The sequence below is a fragment of the Sebastes umbrosus genome, chromosome 2, assembly GCF_015220745.1.
Source record: "Sebastes umbrosus isolate fSebUmb1 chromosome 2, fSebUmb1.pri, whole genome shotgun sequence".
NCBI lineage: Eukaryota > Metazoa > Chordata > Actinopteri > Perciformes > Sebastidae > Sebastes > Sebastes umbrosus.
The window spans coordinates 2,610,520-2,634,604 of record NC_051270.1 but is presented as its reverse complement, the minus strand read 5'-3'; the positions used below and the strand labels follow the sequence as shown (position 1 = coordinate 2,634,604).

General features: G+C 40.5%; 1 protein-coding gene across 2 annotated transcripts; it reads left to right on the top strand.

The window, feature by feature from the left end:
- Positions 1–694: 694 nt before the first annotated feature.
- Positions 695–18,345, top strand: znf408 (zinc finger protein 408). Of its 2 annotated transcripts, none has more exons than XM_037759413.1 (10): positions 695–861; positions 3,476–3,749; positions 5,156–5,217; positions 6,794–7,008; positions 10,601–11,367; positions 12,798–13,007; positions 15,060–15,183; positions 16,511–16,744; positions 17,305–17,802; positions 17,833–18,345. In XM_037759413.1, exons 2-10 carry the CDS (start codon positions 3,480–3,482, stop codon positions 18,000–18,002), a joined length of 2,550 nt encoding a protein of 849 aa, XP_037615341.1. In that variant the 5' UTR covers positions 695–861; positions 3,476–3,479; the 3' UTR covers positions 18,003–18,345. The 2 variants fall into 2 exon arrangements, with proteins under 2 accessions (XP_037615341.1, XP_037615348.1); XM_037759420.1 differs by having other exon boundaries at positions 696–861; positions 3,476–3,728.
- Positions 18,346–24,085: the final 5,740 nt, after the last annotated feature.

Genomic DNA, 24,085 nt, shown 5'->3' with positions numbered 1-24,085 from the left:
GGTTGCTATGCGACCGAAGTTTCTAGAAGAGGACACAATAGTGTCCTCTTCTAGAAACTATATAGTGTTTTTCTTATTTCATTTTTACGAAAAGGACGAGTCTATATTTATTAATTCATATGTTTGAGTCACTATATACAATATATAAATAACTAAACATTTGTATCAGGTACTTTCATGACTAAAACATAGACCAATTTAATGATATTTGTGGCATTTCATTGTGGTATTTAGTTGACTTGAATATTACACTAAATTGTATTTGTGGCATTTTATTATTATTATTATTATTATTATTATTATTATTATTATTATTATTATTATTATTATTATTATTATATTATACACATCCCCTCCAGGGATTAATAAAGGTTCATCTTATCTTATCTAACAATATAATATAATATTATTATTATTATTATCATTATTATTATTATTATTAGTAGTAGTATTATTGTTATTATTATTATTATTATTATTATTATTATTATTATTATTATTATTATTATTGTTATTATTATTATTATTATTATTATACACATCCCCTCCAGGGATTAATAAAGGTTCATCTTATCTTATCTTATCTAACAATATAATATATTATTATTATTATTATTATTATTATTATTATACTATATAATAATATTATATTATTATTATATTTATTATTTTCTGCCTTCATCTGTTTGCGGAACCAAAGACACCGCACATCTCTGTTTCCAGTCGGACCATAAACTACTAGGGACTTCCGTTGGTGCCTTGTTTCTCGCTGGATGAAGAAGCCTTTCGCAGAGTTTAAACCGGAATAACTGAAGTTTTATGATAATAATCGATCAATCAGAAACACCGATCACCTCCTAAGTATGTACACAGTTACTATGATCATTGTTATTATGATTATAACTGATGCTAGCTGTTAAAGAAGCTGGAAATCATTTAAACACACTGTTACTGTTAGCTTTAGTAACTCATAAACACACTCAGCATCATGTTGGGATTAATCAATAAGAGGTGGAACATCCACAGATCAATAAGTGGTGACGTCCTTCAGTTTAAACAGCTAACATGCTAACATGCTAACATGCTAGTACGGTAGCACAGCTGTGTTGACTGATGTTGGCCAGAATGCGTTTCCCTGCGTTAACTAGCACACAGACAGACAGGAGGCAGCTTCTTCTACATTATATATTAATACAGTTTAATATAACAGAGCTATAACACCCTGCTTGATTAGTAGTAATGTTATCTGACTGGAATATTACGATACATTGTTGTAATAAAACCTAGATAAATTAAACAAACTTTACAAACTTAAAAAGTTAAATGTATAAACATGTGTTTTAATATCATCATCTAACACTGTCAATATCAATCCTACACGCTGTATATACAGTATATATACATGTACATACTGTACTTAATAATCCAGTCCATGTATATCCATTCAGTATTTATTTATTTATTTGTATTGTTACTTACAGAAACGTACAGCTTACAGAACATTAGACTTTAGTTGTGTCTATTTCTGTGTAAGTACATTGAGAGCAATGCAAGTCAAATTCCTTTTGATTCTGATTAAATAACAAACAATATTAATAATTTGATTTAGCATTGAGAAGGTCAGCAGTTCAAGCTTCTAACCCCTCTGAGGCTGTCCAAAGTTATGACATTTGTTTACACATTTTTTTTATTGTGCAATTTGAAAATGTTTCCATTTTGAGTTTGACCTGCTTAAACATTTATTTCTCTGTGATGTATCAGACTCGTTTACAGTTTACACATGCGTTTACAATGGAAGCACATGATAAATGAAGTTTTCGCCACATTGACTTAATTGCAGATAAATCTCTTCATTAGTAGCTCTACTGTTAGGTGAAGGAAGATTGTGATGTGTGTTGGGATAATTCACCACGGCTGTAGCTATATTTGCACTGACTCATTAAAGAACAATAGATAACGCCTGCTCAGTCCTGAGGGTCCATAGACCTTTATCACAGCAGACAGTTTCACTTTTCATAGCAGGAAAAGCTCAGGTGTAATTAACTACATTAACAATGAACCATTGACGTGTCACAGTCAGCCCTGAAAGTCAGCCACCATGCAGAAATACCAGAGCTGGTGAACCTAAATGAAATGTGGACATTATTCATGTTAATTAATGTTATTAAAGGTGGAGTCAGTGATTCTAATCCAATATAAATCTTGTTAAAATCAGTGAATATCTCCTCACAGTCCATTCTGTGGTCATGCTCAGCCCTGGCTCTGTAAATGGAAAACAAACATAGTGGCTTAGACCGAACCACACAACACTATTCCAGTCAATCAGCAACAGGGGGCGTTCACGCTCGTGCACAGGACAGGGGAAGAGAAAGGCAGTGGGAGCGAGAGGGACATACATCTGAAGGGGGGGGGATTTGTTTTGGTGTTGAGTTCAAATATCAACAATCTTTCTCCCAAAATTGCGGACTCCACCTTTAATGTAAATGTTACATTAATATCATTAATAAAATGTATATTCTTGATGTTTATATATCCGTATACTTCACGTTACCTGTCTTGATTGGTTATTGGTTGATTATTTTCTTGATTATTTGTTTTTTCTATAAAATGTCAGAAAATAGTGAAAAATGTCGATCAGTGTTTCCCAAAGCCCAAGACGACTTCCTCAAATGTCTTGTTTTGTCCACAACTCAAAGATATTCAGTTTACTGTCATAGAGGAGTAAAGAAACCAGAAAATATTGACATTTAAGAAGCTGGAATCAGAGAATTTAGACTTCTTTTTTTCTTCTAAAATTACTCAAACAAATGAATCAATTATCTAAATAGTTGGCGATTAATTTAAGAGTTGACAACTGATGGATTAATTGTTGCAGCTCTAGACATTTGTGTGAAAACAGTGAAATACTGCTGTTTCACTGCTTTTACACTGTTGTTTTTCCTCTTACATTTTCTACATTAACAGGCACTTGAGACCAGAACTTTATAAATAATGCAGCTCTTATGGGCGGCAGTAGCTCAGTCCGTAGGTACTTGGCCTGGGGCCGGTTCGAGTCCAGCACGGACCACCAGTCTGGTAGCTGGAGAGGTGAGAGTTCACTGCAATGTTGAAATGCCCTTGAGCAAGACACCAAACCCCCAACTGCTCAGAGCACCTGTCTATTGGCAGCTCGATCACTCTGACATCTCTCTACAACAAATAATACATGTCAATACGCCCTGTGTTTCCCCAAGAGAGACAGAATAAAAATAACAAAATGTCTAACATATAAATAGTTAGATTGTACATTTGACATTGCAGATATAGAAAAAGGTCAGTGTTTATTTAGAAGCAGTGGTATGATGTCAAATAAAAGGTGAGTCTCAGACCTTCTGGCAGTTTGTGGCAAACATGTTCATCGTAGTTGAACGTAGTTTCACCATGTTTAGTGTTCATTCTGCCTACAGTATAACCGGCTTTTTATTTTTCTGTGCAGGTTGATGTTGATGGCCAGTCTCGCTCCCCTCGTCCCGTCTGCTGTCGCCTCATTTCTGTCCACGTTGCTTCCCTGCGGCTTCGCTGTGGGGCCTTCTCGGCTCTGTGGAGGCAGGATGGGGCTGTGGTGGGTCGGCCGCTCGCTGGAGGCCGGAGCCCTGCTGGGGAGGGACGGGGACACAGAGTGGACCTCGGACCGGACCGCGGAGTATCACACTGACCCGACGAACCACAGCCCGGACGGTCAACTCACGGTGAGCACAGAGGCAGAGAAGGTGAATTAAACATTAATAAAAACACATAGCACATAGCAGGCAGAGCAGGCTTTAATCTCTATTAGGGTTTATTGTCCATGTTGATTTTTTTCATCACATTTTAAATATGAATTGGTGTTTCTTTCATTCAGAAATGTATTTTATTTTATTCCACTTTATATGGAATATTGAACTATTCAAAAAGTTGCTCTTGAAAAGAGTTTTGTACCTGTAATCTTAGTTTTGTTGACTTTTATAAGCCTGTTCATTCAGTTCAGATCTTTATTGTCTCGCAAGAGGAAATTCTTTTTGCAGCAAGGCTGCTTAAAACAAATAAAAAATATAAAACATAAACACAATAAAAAAACAAATATTCAATATAAAGTTTGTGTGATAAGACAAAAGAAAAACAGCAACAGGGATAAGATAAAGTGCTAAGCTGTGCAGCGAAGCAAGAAATAGTTTATGGCGTATTAGAATTGAAGGATAACTTTTGCATTTTTTCAAACTGGACTCTATTTTTCCATGTTTTTGTGTCTAACTGACTAATAACGTTTCTAAAGCTGGTCCAGTATTGAGGGAGGACGCTGTAACAGGCCGTTGTGAAGGCACGTGAGCAGCGTCAATGTAACGTTATTATTATGCTTTTGTGCTTTCCTTTAGTGTGTTATATATATAGTATTTTTGTGCATGTAAAAGGTCTGCAAAGTTATAAAGTCCACGCCAAAGAAAGTTACTCTCCCGCACAGAAACACTGCAGGAGCTCAAACAGAGCGTTGGTGCTGCAGCACAGCCGCTATGAGAAAAAATAAAGTGTTTTTTGAACATTAAAGCACGTAAACATGATCTAGTAGAAACCCATAATACAAGTATGAACCTGAAAATGAGCATAATAGGTCCTCTTTAAGCTTTTGCCTGTAAACTCAAACGCTGCTTTGTTTCTCCATTGTGTGCCTGACACTCTGAGCCCCATTAAGTGCACGTTCTTGCAACATCATTTTGTTTTAGTGCTATCTTAGGTGCTGTCGTCAGTGTGCTGGTATTCAAATTTAGTCTGAACAAGAACCTACAATTATCATTTGTGTGGGCCTGAATCATAGCTGCACCTGAACAAACATCACATTATCCAAAATCAGTACAAAGACACTCAGTAATGAGCACCCTGCAACAAAGATGTGGCCCTTATAAAAATAGAAATGCAAGTGTTTTATTATCTAGTTTTGTGCTGTTTGTTGTCCCAGTTAGATTGAAAATGTCTCATGATTTTACATTCATCACCAGCAGCAACTTCTTTAGTTTGAAACCATGTTATCTCGGTAGCAGACAGAAGGAGGAGCAGCAGAGTAAATGCAGGTCTTTGACCCTGTGTGAAGATAACCAATCAGTCTTCATCATTGTAATGTAAACTTCTATGTTGTGTTTTGTAGGCACTGATGGAGAGAGCAGCAAATAAAGAAGAAGCTTCACTAGAAAGAGCCGTCTGGATCAAGTAAGTTGACACACAAAGAGAACTTTGGCTTTTGGTCCTCTGACGCCGAATCACACCAGAGCAGCGGCGAAGTGCGGCCTGCAGCGAAGTACGGCCTGCAGCGAAGTGCGGCCTGCAGCGAGCTGCCATGTAATGTCTATGAGAAGCTGCGGCGACCGCTCCCGAGCACAGCCAGCTGCGTCCGTTTGATTCTGCAGCGAAGTGCGGCCAAACTAGAAGTTGGGAAAAGTTTAACTTTAGTGGCAAAGCACAGCCAGAGAAGAGCCGCAGCCAATCAGTGAACAGAGTCCTGTGACTCCTGTGACATGTTGACCTGTGTTATAAAGAATTTCTTCCCGCTCAAAACACATGAACACGCATCCCGGACGCAGAAAGATTTAATTATTGCAACAAGCTGCGCTTTGCTAGTGCCTGGTGTGAATTCGGCATTAACCCCTATCTGTCCGCAAGTGTTGATGTTGAATGTAGTCAATTAAAGCAATAGATTCAGTGCTGGCAGTGCCTACATGTACCAGGATGCATAGTGTGCAAGCTTCTGATGTCAGAAGGGTCCCCGCCGGCCAGATCCTCTTACACGGATATCCATATCCTTGGCCTCTCTCTGCTGCGTTTCTTCAGCCGTATACTCTGTCTCCAGTAAATATAGCTGAATATCCAAGTCAGGCAAAACATTGTAAAATGTGTCGTGAGGAAAGGAGGTTAAACGAGGAATAGTAGGCCTGTCCGCTGCTCACAGAATAGGGCAGTCTTGTAACAGGACAGACTTCAGAGACCTCAGATCCAAAGCAAACTGGAGCACATGGATTTAAGGCAATCAACTTTATTAGTAGACTAACGTTTCGATGCCATCAGATGCACTCTGATGAACACATTACTGTACAATGTGTCCTCATCCATTTATTGCTTCAGCTGACATTTACCATCAACATTGATTGAAAATCCATAGAAAGGTGGTAAATGTTCCCTTTAAGTTTAAGTTAAATTAATGACATCTTAATATCCGAAGTGCTGGTCTCATCTATTTGAAACTGACTTCATATATCTCACTGAAGAGCCTCCTCTTCCCTCTCTCCCTCCAGATTTGAGGTTTTAACCACATTGAGAGTGTTGTGTTTGCTGTGGTCTGTGTGTCGTCTATACTGCTGGCTGCGTATGTAGACGTGCCAACACTCTGTCCTGCTCCGGGCTGTTTACTGTGTTGTGTCCCGATTACAAAAAACTGGCCTATTTTTCTCTCCAAGAGATTAAAACTGTGAAACTCCTGTGACGAGCCACAAGGGACAGTTTTAACTGCTGTTAAATGACCATATAACCCCATAGTTCCACTTCATGTCTGACTTCATATGCAGCACTGGAACTTTAAACGTTTTGTTCAGAACAGAGACAATGTTCTCTGTAATCTCTGAGTTGTTGAAACACCCAGAGGGATGAAACTTCATCCTCAGGTTTTCTCTTCATGCCAGACTCCATTCAATACAAATACTCTAAACTGTGATTAGATACAAGTGAGCATGTGGAGCACCACGTTTAGATCTAGTGTAATCTTTCTGTTTGTATTTGTGTTAACTTCCCCCAGATTTGCTTGCCAGGCGCGGAGCAGAGCCCAGCAGAACGTGTCGGTGCAGTGTGCCTGTGGAGAGGTGTGTGCTGGCGAGTGTGTAGATGTGTGTCTGCGGGTGTGTCGGGACATCCAGCCGGGAACAGAGCTGCTGCTGTACGGAGAAGACACCGTGGGAACGAGACAGACGACAGACGAACCCGACGCACAGGACAACGCCACTGGACACACAGGTAACAGACAGACAGGTGGTTCTAGATCGATCAGCCAAAAAGATACAGTGATTAGTCTCACTGAAGTCTCAGGAAGGTTTAATCAATAACCAGGTCTGTTCCCCAGAGAGGTGATAGGATTGGGCTCATTTTGCTACCTTTGGGTATCAAAATCTGTCATGCAGTTTTATTAAAAGAAATACAAATCTAATATATACAACGGAATATTAGGGCCACATTGAGGGAAAATAAATAAATCTGAGTTTTCGAGAATAAAGTCAGAAGTTTATAAGAAAGAAATTCGTAATAATATGAGAATAAAGTTATAAGTTTACGAAAAAAAAAGTTGTAGTATTATGAGAAAAAGTCGTAATATTATAAAGTAGTAATTTTCTGTGTTATTTTAGAGGAGAAATAGAGCAGCGTGTGAAAATGAGGAATGTGGAGCATCTTGTGAAGTTATACTTTAGTTTAGATTTCACAAATAACCAAATATCTTCATCTTTTGGCACATCAGCACCACATTATCATCAGTATCAGGACCTTGAAAAGATTGTGCGACAAACTGCGTTTATTCCGAAGAAAGAACCACACGGACCTGATGGTGGAAACTGCCTCTTTTGTGGAGGAGGAAATTACTTTTTTTTCTTGTAAAGTTATGACTTTATTCTCGTAATATGACGACTTTTTTCTCGTAAAGTTATGACTTTATTTTTGTAAAGTTATGACTTTATTTTCGTAATATTACAACTTTTTTTCTCGTAAAGTTATGACTTTATTCTCGTAATATTACGGCTTTTTTTCGTAAAGTTATGACTTTATTTTTGTAAAGTTATGACTTTATTGTCGTAAAAATTAAGACTTTTTTCTCGTAATATTACGACTTTTCTCTCGAAATCTCAGATTTTTTATCCCCTCAATATGACCCTAATACTCCGTCGTAAATATATTCTGTATACCAGTAAAGCATTTTTGGTAAAATTACTGTTTTCTTCAATGGAGTCTGGTGGCTTTGGCGAGAACATAGATGATAGAACGGTTTTACATTGCTTCACTCCCATGCTGGTACTCCTGTCTGTTTCTCCAAACTGGGGGCGTGCCGACCGTCATCTACTTCAGGTAATACACGGACTATGGATAAGTACCTCATACAACCCCACTTCAAAACACCCAAACCCTCCCTTTATCATCTTTTGAGAGCTTTGTGAAGAAGAAGCTGTCTGATCAACTCAACATGAGGAGAATGAATAATAAGAGGATGAATCCTTTCTGGCGTAACACAAACTACATGAGTTAAATGAAAACACACGAGCAAGAAAACAAAATCATGGAGGCCCATTTGTTATACGGGAATAATAAGCTCCTTAGCTCTGCTAATCCTTCAGCAGCGTTTATGTGCAGTGATTGATGGGACACTGAGGAGGACCTATATGCTGCAAACAGCCAGCAGCACCAGACTGTGGCTCTGCTGTGGATATCTCATTAAACTCCTGCTCCTGTACAGAGCTGCTGATTGAGCCTATAAATCACAAATACATCTCCAAAACAATTATGAATACTAAATGAAAGATAATAAGATAAGAAACAATTGATCCCTGCAGGGGAATTACATTGTTGTGGTAGCAAATATTAATTCTATTCAAGGGGAGAAAAGAAAGCTGTAATATGGGCAAGAAGGACAATAACAAGAAGATAAAAGAGGCTTTAAAATGAATAATAATAATGGAAGAATAAAACAAAAACTATCAATTAAGTAGGATGTAAACACGTGGACATTCTTCCAGAAGAAAAACAGCAACTTCATAGTTAATATTGTACATAAATTACATGTGAATATAAGTAGATGCACGGTGTACATACAGAAATATAAATGTTTATAAAGCAGTCAGGGAGGGAATCTAAATAAATGTACGTATTTAAGTACTGCAATATTAAGGTAATGTTCTGTTATATTTTACTTTATACTTCACTAGAAGTCAGAGGGAAATATTACGTTCATTATTAAAGTTAATAACAATCCTGTTGCATTTATTTAACAGATAAAGTCACCAGTTACTTTGCAGTTTTGAATTTTAAAATCCTGTATGAGCATAAAGACCAGCCAGTTATTATATAAAGTGTTAAGATAAAACTCGTGCAGTAATAATAATAATCCAGTATTGATAATATAACGCTGACAGAGGCTGTTCTGCATAATGAGAGCTTTTACTCTTGATACTTTAGAAACATTTTGCTGATAAAACTTCCCTTGCAGAAGAGCATATTTCCCAAAGTCGCATTCTCGTGAAGGTGATATCTCAGGTGATAACTCGCCAGGAGAGAATTTCATTTTGACTCAATGATGAACTGATTAGAATTTAGTGGTCAAAGGTCACTGTGACATCACAAAACCCATCTTTGACATAACTCAAGAATTCATACGCTAATTATGACAGATGTCTGACAGGATAAAATGATGAAGTGATGATATTTTGGACAGACATGGATGTAAACTGCAACTTGACCAGTTGGCGAAGGCAGACAACCACGAGGCGGTAATTCTATTTTTTGATTGACCATTTAAAGGACCAGTGTTTAGCGTTTTGGGGGATCTATTGGCAGAAATGGAATATAATAATAAGTATGTTTTCTTTAGTGTATGATCACCTGGAACTAAGAGTCGTTGTGTTTCCGTTAGCTTAGAATGAGGCGTTTATATCTACATAGATAGCAGGTCCTCTTCACAGAGTCCACCTTGTTGCTCCTCCATGTTTCTACAGTAGCCCAGAACAGACAAACCAAACTCTGGCTCTAGAGAGAGACTTTCAGGTTTTTACGTTACCTGAAGTCCCCCGTAGTTCTCCGACACGCTTGCGAAACTGCGATAACGTGAGCCGCAGAATGCTAAACCGTGGTACCGCCGGCCGCCGTCTGACTTTTGTTGCTCCTAAAGTAGTTATTATAGTGAGGATGACCTCTCAGCGAGGAGAACGGATCCACAGTTTTGCACTCGGTGGCTCAAGTTACTGCAGTCTTGGAAACGGAGGAGTGAGCGGAGGGGAACTCAGTTGGTTGCAATCTGCAACCACACCACTAGATGCCACCAAATCCTACACACTGGCCCTTTAATCTAAAAAATACCAAATAAAAATAGTTAAAAAATGCCCATTACGGGCGGCTGGTTAGCTCAGTCGGTAGAGCGAGCGCCCATGTATCGCCAAGGCTCAGTCCTAGCAGCGGTGGACCCGGGTTCGAATCCGGCCTGTGGTCCTTTCCGCATGTCATTTCTCTCTCTCCCCCTTTCCAACACTCTATCCACTGTCCTATCAATAAATGCTTAAAAATCACCCCAAAAAATAACTTTAAAAAAAAAAAAAAAAAAATGCCCATTACAAATTCCCAGAGTCCAAGTTGACGTTCTCCAATGGCTTTTTTTCTCCGACCAAGACTCCAAAACCCCAAAAACATTCAGTTTACAAAGTTATAAACTTAGAAAAGACATTTAAGAAGCTGGAAGCAGAGAATGTTTGGTACTGAAATGATGAATCAATTATCAAAATGACTGCAGATACAATTTCTATCAGTCAACTAACCATTTCAACTCACTGCTGTATCGTCATTTTTTGTTGCACAGATAACAAGGAACACACAAAAGAGCCAGAGACTGTAGTTACCAGCATATCGATCATTCAAGAGAAGGGAGTGGAGACAGAGGACAAACAGGAGACAACACAGGAGGAGACAGAGGACAAACAGGAGGAAGAAGAAGAGGAAGAACAGTACAGAAACCCTCGCAGGTGTATCAAGAGGAGTCATCCGACCACACACCTGAGGAAGAGGAGAGCTAAGATAACCCTGGAGAGTCACACAGACAATAATATTATCTCAACAGCAGGTGGACACACAGACAGTACGGGCAGCGTCCCAGCTGCTGTGGAGAGACAGACGGACTGTAAACCTCCAGACAGACGGACAGACTCCGGAGGCCTCTCTGCTCTTCCTCCCGTCCGCTGCAGCTCCCGGCTGGCTGCCAAACCGCGACGCGTTCACTGTCGGAAACAGCAGCCCACCTCCGACCCCGACCCGCCCACACAGACAGCAGAGGGGCAGAGCCGGAGCTCCACCGAGGACGCCGCCACGTCTGTCACAGAGAAGGTGGTTCCCGTGACGATATCGCACCCTGATGCTGAGGCGATTCAGGCAGCGCGCGTTGCCGGGGCGACTCTGTTGTTGCATCCGGAGATCAGAGAGAGGCGGTACAGATGTTCCAGCTGTGGTAAGAAGTTCTACCAGATCGGTCACTTAAAGAAACACCAGTTCAGCCACACGGAGGAGAAACCCTTCAGCTGCCAGGAGTGTGGGAAGAGCTACACCTCTGCAGAAAGCTTCAGAGCCCATCAGGTACGAAAACGCCTGATATTAGTATTTTAACCAACTGTAAATACACAACTAGGGCTGTCAAAGTTAACACGTTAATAACGCATTTACGCAAATACGTTTTAACGCCACTAATTTCTTAATCACATTAACGCAATCGATCTTTAGCGGGTGGACTCAGTTTTAAAGCCAGAGTGAAGATACTGGTGTTATATGAAACTAGGAAACTTAAGAAATCCATTTTGTACTAAATAAATTGACCAAACTTCTGCTAAATTTTGGCGAGGAAAAACTAGCATGGCATTCTCAAAGGGGTCCCTTGACCTCTGATCTCTTTTCACCCACTGCTTTATAACTATGCAGACATTTTACATGCACAAAAAACTATAAAACACACTAGAGGAAAGAGGAAAAAACACAAAAGCATAGAAAGGTCCTCTTTAAATGTTCAGAGTAGGGCTGTCAAAGTTAAACGATCTTTCAGAGGTTGTAGCCGGCTCAGTTTTAACGCTCCAAAGTTGTGCTAAATTATGGTGAGGAAAAACTGTCATGTCCTTTTTCAAAGGGGTCCCTTGACCTCTGACCTCCAGATATGTGAATGTAAATGGGTTCTATGGGTACCCACGAGTCTCCCCTTTACAGACATGCCCACTTTATGATAATCACATGCAGTTTGGGGGCAAGTCATAGTCAAGTCAGCACACTGACACACTGACAGCTGTTGTTGCCTGTTGGGCTGCAGTTTGCCATGTTACGATTTGAGCATATTGTTTTATGCTAAATGCAGTACCTGTGAGGGTTTCTGGACAATATCTGTCATTGATTTGTGTTGTTAATTGATTTCCAATAATAAATATATACATACATTTGCACAAAGTAAGTATATTTGCCCACTACCATGTTGATAAGAGTATTAAATACTTGACAAATCTCCCTTTAAGGTACATTTTGAAGAGATAAAAAATTATTAAAATTAATTTGCGATTAATCGCGATTAACTATTTGAATTGATTGACAGCCTTTCCACAGACATATCTTTGCCATATATATATATATATATATATATATATACATGTACTGACATTTCTTTTTGTTAATCGGACAACATTTACAGCGATGTCATCGGATAATATCTCTTTCTTCCTTCTCTGCTGCTCTCCGTATTCTCTTTTCCAAAGAATCCGCTTTGCTCATTTATCTGTCAGAAAGACAAACAAAACAAACAACAACCACTTGACAGCTAAATGGCCTCAGAAAAAACAAGAGACGTCACCGGTGGCTGTTTTTAAACGGTGGGTGTTTGGGTACGGGGAGTTTTTCCTTTACTCACTGCTCCCCAATGGCCTCGAGCTTAGTCATCATGCAGGGTAGCAATTTACTCATCCCAGCGTATAGTAACAATAGCAGCCGTAATAATACACCTTTATGTCTAATAATACTGGTATTATTTGTAGATGAATCACCGCGGGGAGCGTCCGTTCTCCTGCCCGCACTGTGAGAAGACCTATGGCCTGAAGCGGGACCTGAAGGAGCACCTGGTCCTGCACACCGGAGAGAAACCCTACATCTGCGAGCACTGTGGCAAGGCGTTCGCTCGCCGCCCCTCCCTACGCATCCACCGCCTCCTTCACTGCAGCAGAATGATTTACACTCAGCCTCCGAAGGTAGGGAGGCGTGATAACTGTTTCACTGAAGTAGTAAAGGATCCCTGTGGAGGTTTAGACCTCTGGTAGCACTGTGGAGCTGTTCTCTCTATGAGTGGGTCCCCGTTACAGAAGTCCACTGATCTACAGGTGGAGGGAACACTCCGAGACAAACCTTTATTGATCCCCAGCGGGGTAGTTTGGTTTGTTGCAGCAGCACAAGGACAGAAATAAGTTCACATATAGAGAGAAAGTAAAATAAATAAATAATAAGAGTTATATAAAAAAATCTAAGAATAGAATAAAAAATAGAAAAACTATACGAGAGTATTTGGAGACAAAAATTGAAAGTAACAGCGGTGTTTAATAGCAGCAGACTAGTAAACTAGTCTATGTTAACAGTGTACATCAGACTAATAGATGATGTGATTAAAGCTGCAGTAGTCAGTATATATTTGGCATCATTGGGCAAAAATCGCATAATAACCTTTCAGCATATTGTAATTCAAGTGTTCTGAGAGATAACTAGACTTCTGCTCCTCCTCATGGCTCTGTTTTCAGGCTTTAAAACATCTAGCCCGTGACGGGAGACTTTGACCAATCACAGGTCATTTCATTGAGAGAGTGTTCCTATTGGCTGTGCTCCGGTCATGTGACCAGAACTTGGAGTTCCTTCACCACATTTCACAATGGCGGCGGCGGCGTCACAAACTTTCTCATTTCACAGCTAAACCGTGCACTACAAGATGATTCTGAGAACATCTGAGGAGAGAAATAGGCATTAACGTAACATAATATTGATTCATATTTGATCAGCGCTGCCTAGTTTGACCGTTTGGTCGGAGTTCAGAGTGATTGACAGCCGGCTCTCATAGACGGCAGCTGGACAGCAGACCTCAGATCAGCTCTTACTGCTTGTTTTCCTCCGGTGTGTGAAATCTTGCAGATGCCGTTAGGAGCACCGGAGGACACAGAGGACACATGATTTGTTTCAGGTTACCTGTTTCATGTACTACTGTCACGATATAGCGACCGTTTTATAAAAATACGTTTTTTTAAGCATATTTGCTCCACTGCCTACTTCAGCTTTAAGGCATAGGCCTTATCTATAGCGCCACCTTCTGGGGGGCGCTGGTCACCCTCTAAAAATAATTAAAAAAAATAAATACAAAATGCCGTTGGGCGCCCGTCCTCATTTCCGGCATTGAGGTAACAAATGAACAAATAAATAAATAAATAAAAATAATTTTTCACCCCTGTAATTCTCGTTGTAGTGAAACTGACTAAACACTCTTAAGCCAACAATATCAGGGACCGATTGTTTATTTATATTATAATAAATACAGTTATTTTGGGGGGGCTCCAACTCCAGATTTTGCAAAGGACACCAAAAGGTCAAGAGCCGGCCCTGGCTCCGAACGTATAATGTAGTATAATATGTAACTTACAATAAGTATAGTATAATATATAACAGAATCTGCTGCAATGTGCCAACAGAGACAGAGAAGAAGCCTGCAGGCGAGTAAACACGTAAACAATGCTGGATTTAAAATACTTATAAATATAAATCTGCTTTATAAATGTTTTATGAGGAAGGAAATCCATTCAGCGCACTTGTTAGAGCTCGAGGATTCAGACACACACTGGTGAGTAACACTGAATAAAATATAACTGTTGTTTGTCTGGAAAGGAAACTCCACCGGTTCTCTTTAAGTGTTTCGCTCATGCTCATGGTGACTTTTTCAAGTTTTAATAAGGAGGACGGTTGGGCAGCTTAATGAATTCATTTTTCACTCATGTGCAGTATTTCTCTTCGATGATCAATGAGGAGCGTTTAGCCGCTGCTTCACCTTCCCCGCAGCTATTTCACACTTTTAAACACAGTTTCTAGAAAAGATTGCGTTTCTGTTTCTGCATCGCTCGGCACAGTTTTAAAAATCTGTCACGTAACATCTTTAAATCTGCATGCAGGTCTTGTTTCTTCTCCCCTGAACAGCAGTTTGAACTTACAGTATTTAAAAAAGAGGCAGAAAAAGATGTTGTGCATTTTGATTGAGTCTCTTCTCCCCTCAGGTGCAGTGTACGGTCTGCTCCAAGCTGCTGGCTAACTCAGGCTCTCTGAGGAACCACATGAAGCTCCACACGGGGGAAAAACCTCACATCTGTCAGCACTGTGGGAAGAGCTTCAGTCAGAAAGGTAATGTCAGAGGCCCGACGCCGATCCTGGAGCTGCAACATGCTGCTCAGCAGTCAGGTGTGCTTTGTTTGATAATGCTGCTGTAGTCAGATCTCTGTTAAAGCGGCAGTCGCTAACTTTGAACATCCTTAACATCTGTAACCGCTTATCCTTCTCTGGAGCCGATCCCAGCTGACATTGGGCGAAGGCGGGATTCATCCTGGATTTGTCACCAGACTATCACAGAAACACAAAAAGTTATTCTGTAGGGCTGTCAAGCTGAACACGTTAACGCAAATTCATTTTAACGGCACTCATTTTTTTAACGTATTCACGTATGAACGCAACTTGCAATTTTTAGGTTGTAGCGGGCTCAGTTTTAAAGCTAGAGTGAAGATACTGGTATCAAACTAAACTAAAAAAACCTAATGAATCCATTGGTACCAACCATGTCATACTAGCTTGTTGTAAAGGAGGCCAAATAACGCTCCAAACTTACGCTAAATTTTGGCGAGGAAAAACTGTCATTTTCAAAGAGGTCCCTTGACCTCTGACCTCCAGATATGTGAATGAAAATGGGTTCACTATAGCACCTTCATACTCCAGTTAGAGCACTGAGGTCGACTGACCAGAAGCTCCTGGATGTCCCCAGAACTAGACTCAAAAACAGACGACCGAACCTTTGCCGTGGCCGCCCCGAACCTCTAGAACAGTTCACCTCTTCATATTAAAACACAGAATCGTTTAAGTCGCCGCTGAAGACCCTCGTCTTCTCACTGGCGTCTGATTAAGTTTATCTTCTGTTGTGCTGCAACTCTCTTACTGCTGTTATGTACACATTAGGGTTATGTTTTTACTTTTATTGTTGCTTGCTTTGTATTCATTTGTATGCACTTTGGTCAACTGTGGTGTTTTTTTAAACATGCTATATTATAAATAAAGTTTGACTTGACTTTACCGAACGCACAGAGATGAAATAGATATTGATCTTCTCCTCTGACCTTCAGGAAGAAAGTAAACATATTTCCCCCCAAAAGTCAAAGTGATTGTGAAAGACAGAGAGCAGACTCTAGTTGTCATCAGATTGATGAGTTAACTTGATTATTTTCAACAAGAGACTGTTGCACAGTTGATTTCTGTAACACTGAGAGGATTCAGTCTCCTGCTGGGATCGATCCCCACAATTTATGTTTTCATTTGTCAAAGTGACAACATCAGTTTTATGAGAGAACCTCGTCTTCACACATTACTGGACAAATGCATATTCACTGTGCCCCGCTCCCGCTGCGACCACGGCCTCCCTCATTGACTAGTATAATCTCTGACTGTCTGACTGTCTGTCTCTCAGGGAACCTGGAGTCTCACTTGAGGATCCACAGCGGAGAGAAGCCGTATTCCTGCACCGACTGTGACCAGAGCTTCTCCCAGAAACCAGACCTGCGTCGGCACATGTTCTCCCACACCGGAGGAGGTTTCCTCTGCAGCTACTGCGGGAAGTCACTGAGGGACCCGCACAGCCTGAGGTCCCACGAGAGGCTGCACACTGGAGAACGGCCCCACCGCTGCCCCGTCTGTGGGAAAGGTTAGACCATGAGAAGCCAAATTTAAAAGTCAAATAAGATTATGAGAAAAAAGGAGACAGGCTGGGGACAAGAGCTCTAATCTCTCCTCCCCATTAGGGATGCCAAATCCCCCTCTGCACCACATTCCTTATCACTGGGACTGGAGCAGCGTGACACACAGCGTCTTTTTGATGCAAAAGGTTTTTAAATTCTACGGTGGCTTTAACTTCAAACTGGACCCTATTTTCCCATGTTTTTGTGTCCAAGTGACTAACGGGGACAACCGTTTGTGAAACTGGTCCAGTATTGAGGGAGAACGCTGCAGACAGCAGCTGTTAAACGGGTGTAATGTAATCGCTCGGGCAACTCCTCAACGTCAGTTTACGTCCACTAACAGTGCTTGTTTTTGCCACTGACAGGCTCAGATTGTTATTATAAGAGTCTGACAACATTATGGAAAAGACAATGCAAAAATAACAAAGAAAATGAACAGTAAACATACAGAAAAATTCTCATAAACAATATAAATAAAGAAATGTGAGATTATTAGTTGATATTTATTTGTATTGTTTTCCTTCAGGCTACACGTTGGCCACCAAGCTGAGGAGACACATTAAGTCGGCCCACCTGATGGAGAAACCGTACAGCTGCCACTGTGGCGCCTCCTACACTGTGAGACAAAGTCTGCTGAGACACCAAGCTCAGCACAGGACCGAGGGAGGAGCTGAGGAGGAGGAGGAGGAGGATGAGGAGGAGAAGGAGGAGGAGGAGAGAGGACACGGAGTGGTGAGGAAGCACAGCAGCAAGGCTGAGGTTGTGGAAGAGGTAGCATCTTCAGGCTCCGGTCACGTGAAGCCGATCAGAGGCCGACCCAAGAAGAACTCGCTCCCTCGGGGGGAGGAGGAGGAGGAGGAGGAAGGTCAAGTGAGGAGGAGAAGGGGACGAGGAAAAGTGGAGGAAAAGGAGGCGAGAAAAGTTGAAGAGACCTCGAGAGCCGGGACGGGAGGAGCCGAGGAGGCGTCAGGTGACATCCAACACGTCGTCTACGTCCACACAGACAACCTGTCCACGCCGAGCTCCGCCCCTCTGCTCCTCGCCTCGGAGAGCCCGCTGCCCTCCGGGGCGGGGCAGGAGCTGGTGGAGGTGGTGATATCAGAGGGCTCAGAGCAGTGCATTGTGGTCCACGGGCAGCAGACTGTAGGAGAGCTGCTGATCCTACAGGAGGAGGAGGGCGGACTCTGCTCTGTGGCGCAGACGGTGGAGATAAACACGGTGTAGCCTAAAATCTCTGGTTTCTTAAACTGAGTCTGGTGGCTCCGACAGGACGGAGGTTTCAGATCGTGTCGTACAGTTTATACAAGTCCCCATGAAACGGAGGTTAAAGCTTCTTTAGCTGCTGTACTTTGACGTATCTCACAGAGAAACAGAACATTTGAGCGTTTTACAGTTACATGAGGGATTTAAATCAAATCATTTGCATTTGATTGGAGCGCTACAAAGTGGGCGGGCTTAGAGTTCAGTTCGATACGGAGCTACAGAAGACTGTTGGCTCCACACACAAACCTTCCTCACCTGTTGTTAGATCAGGAGGAGGACGAGGGAGAGATGAAAAGAAAACTTGTCGCTGCAGCCCGGACAGTACGCAGATGAACAGCGCCCAGTGCCCTCCGTTCACCTGCTGGGAATGTCCGCCGTTTTTTTCGCGTCAGTTTCATCTGCATGTAGGCTTCTTCTACGCTGCAGCAGAGTCGGTTGAAAATCTGCAAAGTTTCCCTTGAATGAATTAGACTTCAGCCACATTTTTTGGAAATGAAAACAATATTTTTGCACACTGAAACTAGGGCTGTCAGTTGATTAAAATATTTAATTTAATTAATTAGATTTTTTATCTGTTCTAAATGTACCTTAAAGGGAGATTTGTCAAGTATTTAATACTCTTATCAACATGGGAGTAGACAAATATGTTGCTTTATGCAAATGTATGTATATATTTATTATTGAAAATCAATTAACAACACAAAACAATGACAGATATTGTCCAGAAACCCTCACAGGTACTGCATTTAGCATAAAACAATATGCTCAAACTTGCCCCAAACTGCATGTGATTATCATAAAGTGGGCATGTCTTTGAAGGGGAGACTCGTGGGTACCCATAGAACCCATTTTCATTCACATATCTGGATGTCAGAGGTCAAGGGACCCCTTTGAAAATGGACAGGCCAGTTTTTCCTCCAAAATTTAGCCTCCTTCACGACAAGCTAGTATGACATGGTTGGCACCGATGGATTCTTTAGGTTTTCTAGTTTCATATGATGCCAGTATCTTCACTCTAGCTTTAAAACTGAGCCTGCTCCAACCTTAAAAGTCACAAGTTGTGTTAATGTGTTAAAGAAATTAGTTCGATTAGATGCGTTATTATCATGTTCCCTCTGACAGCCCGACCAAAAACACACCTCTTCCTGTCTCTCCAGATTGCTCTGGTAGCTTCTACGATCCACAATCGGTGAAGTTTGGTTTTATATGACCAGTATGGTTCGCTAGTCGCCCAAAATCTCATTTGATTGGATGAATTTGTGAGCAGGATGAGTCATCAAACATTTAAAACTGTTTACAGGAAGAGAAAAGACGGGATTTTGATCCGATTTTGATGTAAAATACTCTGATACAGATCTTTATTTGACATATATTTGGTGATAAATGAACAATTAAAACAGACACAAGGTTAAAACTGTGAAAATATATTTTTCATTTCATGGGGACTTTATGTTACATCAGTAAACTTCGTGACCCGCCTCGTCTTCGTGTCTTCAGTTTATTATTCTTTGCACACCCCAGATCGCCTGAGAACAACCTCCACACAACAGAAGTCATTAGGCGTAATTAGCCGCTGGTTAGACACGTAGGAGTGGAGAGTAATACCAACAGCTACTGTGATGTTTCCCAGTTGACACCTAGAGAGGTAAAGACCTGCCCTTCACTCAGATGCTGACATGTCGACGCTGGTCCCTGAGCCTCTTCACTGATTCAGGTTGTTGTTGAACATCAGCTCTCTTTGATTCGGAGCGGGTGACGCCCAAAGCTGACATCTGCTGCTGCTGCTGCTGCTGATGCTCCAGATAAAACAAACAAACACTTGAGCTGTCGGAGTCCATTTGAAGATGGAAATATTTCACTATGACATGATGTCTTCTGCATTTAGCCAGTTTATCGTCTGGAAAATAAAACGGCAAAACCCAGAAATGAAACCTGCTGCAGGTGTGTCTTCATCCATGTTGAAGTGGATATTTACTTCTCTGTTGGGCCTCGTATCAAAATGCGGTACTTTTATGGTACCAATCAAGTCTTCACAGCTCCTGCTCTCTGTCAACTGAAGCCACACTACACGACTCGCTGTCTTGTGATCAGGAGCCTTTAACCTTCTGACCTTATATCAAACGACTTTCAAGTGATGTCACCGTCGCAGACATATTTCCAATGTCGAAATAAAATCACAAGAGTTTTGCTAGTTGTGGCGCGCTGCCGTGATCTCCATCGTTTAGTGTAAGGTGATCATTAAACTCAGTCCGAGCTGTCTTAAGTCAGTCTTTTTCTCGTTTTGACGTTCTGATAAAATCAAACATGTTATATATTATAAATATAAAAATCAAATATAATATTATCGTTAGGTTCAGTGACGCGAACATTGTCAACAACCAATAGGAGCGCTCTCTCCGGCACCAAACAGGAAGCAGCAAACGGGGTAGAAAGTAAACATGGAGGAACTGAAGGAGTTGTGGAGTGAACAAGAGCACCTCCAATCAAAAGCCAAGAAGTGGTTGCTAAAATGGTTGCCAATAGCAACCTGGTAGCAACCCTTACTGTCGAGCCCTGATTGATAAAGTCCTACAGATGCCCTACATGTCTCATTCAATTTCTGTTTTGTGGAATTGGTTTATTGAAAGGTTAGGCAGATCTCAGAGGGCGCTGAGCGAGTAATTGCAACGTCTCCGGTTCGAGTCCGGCCAGAGGACCTTTGTAACACGACATCACCCCTCATTCATTTCCTGTTGTCTCTCCGTTGTCTAGTAAAGGCAAAAAATACCCCCCAAAATGACTTCAAGGTCTTATTGGTAACATTTTGATGTCAACAAATATCCACAGGGCCTTTAGAAAGGTGCCGAATTAAAGTATGGCTTTTCCTAGAAAAAAATTATGATTGTGAATTTATTATTTTTTTAAATTTTGGCGGGTCCAAAATGAATGTTTTGTTTATCTCTGTGAAATATATGTGACGTTCGGTTCCCACTTCCTACAAGGCTTGTGAGCCAACAGTTAAACAACGTTGGTATCACGTGGTATCTCTGTGTCGTCAGTTAGTGTGGATAAAAGAGATAAATGGCTGAGATTGACGGGTTGTACCCGGCTGTACCTCTCTCTGCTCCGCCAAAAAGTCTGAAAAAAAAGATCTGAAAAATGTCGGATAAAAAAGTCTGAAACAAAAGATCTGAAAAATGTCTGAAACAAAAGATCTGAAAAATGTCTGAAACAAAAGATCTGAAAAAAAAGATCTGAAAAAAAAATCTGAAAAATATTGGACAAAAAAGTCTGAAAAAAAAGATCTGAAAAATATCGGACAAAAAAGTCCCAAACAAGATCTGAAAAATGTCCGAAACAAAGGATCTGAAAAATGTCCGAAAAAAAGATCTGGAAAAAAAAGATCTGAAAAAAAAAGATCTGAAAAAAAAATCTGAAAAATATTGGACAAAAAAGTCTGAAAAAAAAGATCTGAAAAATATCGGACAAAAAAGTCCCAAACAAGATCTGAAAAATGTCCGAAACAAAGGATCTGAAAAATGTCCGAAAAAAAGATCTGGAAAAAAAAGATCTGAAAAAAAAAGATCTGAAAAATGTCGGACAAAAAAAGTCTGAAAAAAAAGATCTGAAAAATGTCGGACAAAAAAAGTCTGAAAAAAAAGATCTGAAAAATGTCGGACAAAAAAGTCTAAAAAAAAAGATCTGAAAAATGTCGGACAAAAAAAGTCTAAAAAAAAAGATCTGAAAAATGTCGGACAAAAAAGTCTGAAAAATGTCCGAAAGAAAAAAGATCTGAAAAAAAAGATCTGAAAAATATTGGACAATTAAAATCTGAAAAAAAAGATCAAAAATATCGGAAAAAAAGGTCTGAAACAAGAGATCTGAAAAATGTCCGAAACAAAGGATCTGAAAAATATTGGACAAAAAAAGTCTGAAAAAAAGATCTGAAAAATGTCCGAAAAAAAAGATCTGAAAAATATTGGACAAAAAAAGTCTGAAAAAAAGATCTGAAAAATGTCAGACAAAAAAGTCTGAAAAATGTCCGAAAAAAAATGTCTGAAAAAAAAGATCTGAAAAATGTCCGAAAAAAAAGATCTGAAAAATATTGGACAAAAAAATCTGAAAAAAAAGATCTGAAAAATATCGGAAAAAAAGGTCTGAAACAAGAGATCTGAAAAATGTCCGAAACAAAGGATCTGAAAAATGTCCGGAAAAAAAATCTGAAAAAAAAAGATCTGAAAAATGTCCGAAAAAAAAGATCTGAAAAAAAAGATCTGAAAAATATTGGAAAAAGAAGTCTGAAAAAAAAGATCTGAAAAATATCTGAAAAAAAGGTCTGAAACAAGAGATCTGAAAAATGTGCGAAACAAAGGATCTGAAAAATGTCCGAAAAAATAATCTGAAAAAAAAGATCTGAAAAATGTCGGATAAAAAAAGTCTGAAAAAAAAGATCAGAAAAAATGTTTGAAAAAACATGTTTGTTTCTTATTGTAGGAAAACCATGGTGGTTCTACTGTTTGTTCTGCCTCAGTAACATCGCCAAATAGAGACATGAAACACTGCTAAAGTATTGCAGGAGCAGCATCACAGAAAAGTTCAGCACCAGACTCTTCTTTCTCTCTGATGACGTTACTCAGACAAATAATGCAAAGGGTTAGTCATGCCACTGGAGAGCAACAGGATAATAGAGATCCACCTCCACGCAACCAGATTTCTAAAGCCGCCGGACGTCTGATGCACTCAGAGAAGACGTAATGCACAGAGAGAGAAAAAAAAAAATCAATTCTTATTACTTTGCACCATAGAGACTGTATCAAGAGTGCCACTCAGCCTACTTCAGCAGGAGCTGTTTTTGTGGTTTCCTTTTTTTCTGTCTTCCTTTCAGAACTCGGAGAGCGTGGCGACCTGTAGCTCAACCCGGTAGAAGAGCGGGCGCCACACACATGTAGGCTTAGTCCATGGCAGCGGACAACTACTTTCATCACTTTCTGTATTTATAAACGATTGCAACACCATTAATGTCTCATGCTGTGTTCACACCAAACACAAAGTGAATTTTCGCCTCAAGTTTTTTTTTTTTTTTTTTGCTTGATGCATTCGCAAGTGTCCGCCAAAGTGACGTCACACCATCAGACACGCCCCTTCACAGGGGTCCTGTGCGCAGGGTTTTCGCCTGCCGTGCACATGCAACATTTTCTAACTACGCAGACGCGGATGAGTGCAAACCAACACTTTTGCCTGCACACGAGGTCGGACAACAAGTCGTACAAACTAGTTTGTTTAGAGCTAACACTTGGCTTTTATGCCCTGTAGTTTTTAACAGACAACAACAAGGACATATTGGTGTAATATTTGGGTGTCCACATACTTTTGGCCTTGTAGTGAATCTCTGATTGGGTAGTTAAAGCTGAAGTAAGCGAGATTGGAGCAAATATGATTAAAAAAAGTTGTTTTTATAAAACGCTATCGTGACAGTAGTACATGAAACAGGTAACCTGAAAAAAATCATGTTCCTCTGTGTCCTCCGGTGCTCCTAACGGCATCTGCAAGATTTCACAGACCGGAGGAAAACAAGCAGTAAGAGCTGATCTGAGGTCTGCTATCCATCTGCCGTCTATGAGAGCCGGCTGTCAATCACTCGCGAACTCCGACCAAACGGTCAAACTAGGCAGCGCTGATCAAATATGAATCAATATTCTGTTACGTTAATGTCTATTTCTCTCCTCAGATGTTCTCAGAATCATCTTGTAGTGCACGGTTTAGCTGTAAAATGAGAACGTTTGTGACGCCGCAGTTTGTGAAATCTGGTGAAGGAACGCCAAGTTCTGGTCACATGACTGGAGCACAGCCAATAGGAACGCTCTCTCAATGAAATGACCTGTGATTGGTCAAAGTCTCCCGTCATGGGCTAGATGTTTTAAAGTCTGAAAACAGCCATGAGGAGGAGCAGAAGTCTAGTCTCTCTCAGAACACTTGAATTACAATATGCTGAAAGGTTATTATGTGATTTTTGCCCAATGATGCCAAAAATATACTGACTACTGACACTTTAACCATACTAGAAA

Coding starts and splice junctions, on each gene's coding strand:
- znf408 (XM_037759413.1), top strand. CDS start 3,480: ATGTTGATGGCCAGTCTCGCTCCCCTCGTCCCGTCTGCTGTCGCCTCA. Junction 7,009..10,600: donor CAACGCCACTGGACACACAG/GTAACAGACAGA, acceptor TTTGTTGCACAG/ATAACAAGGAACACACAAAA. Junction 17,803..17,832: donor CAACCTGTCCACGCCGAGCT/CCGCCCCTCTGC, acceptor CCTCGGAGAGCC/CGCTGCCCTCCGGGGCGGGG.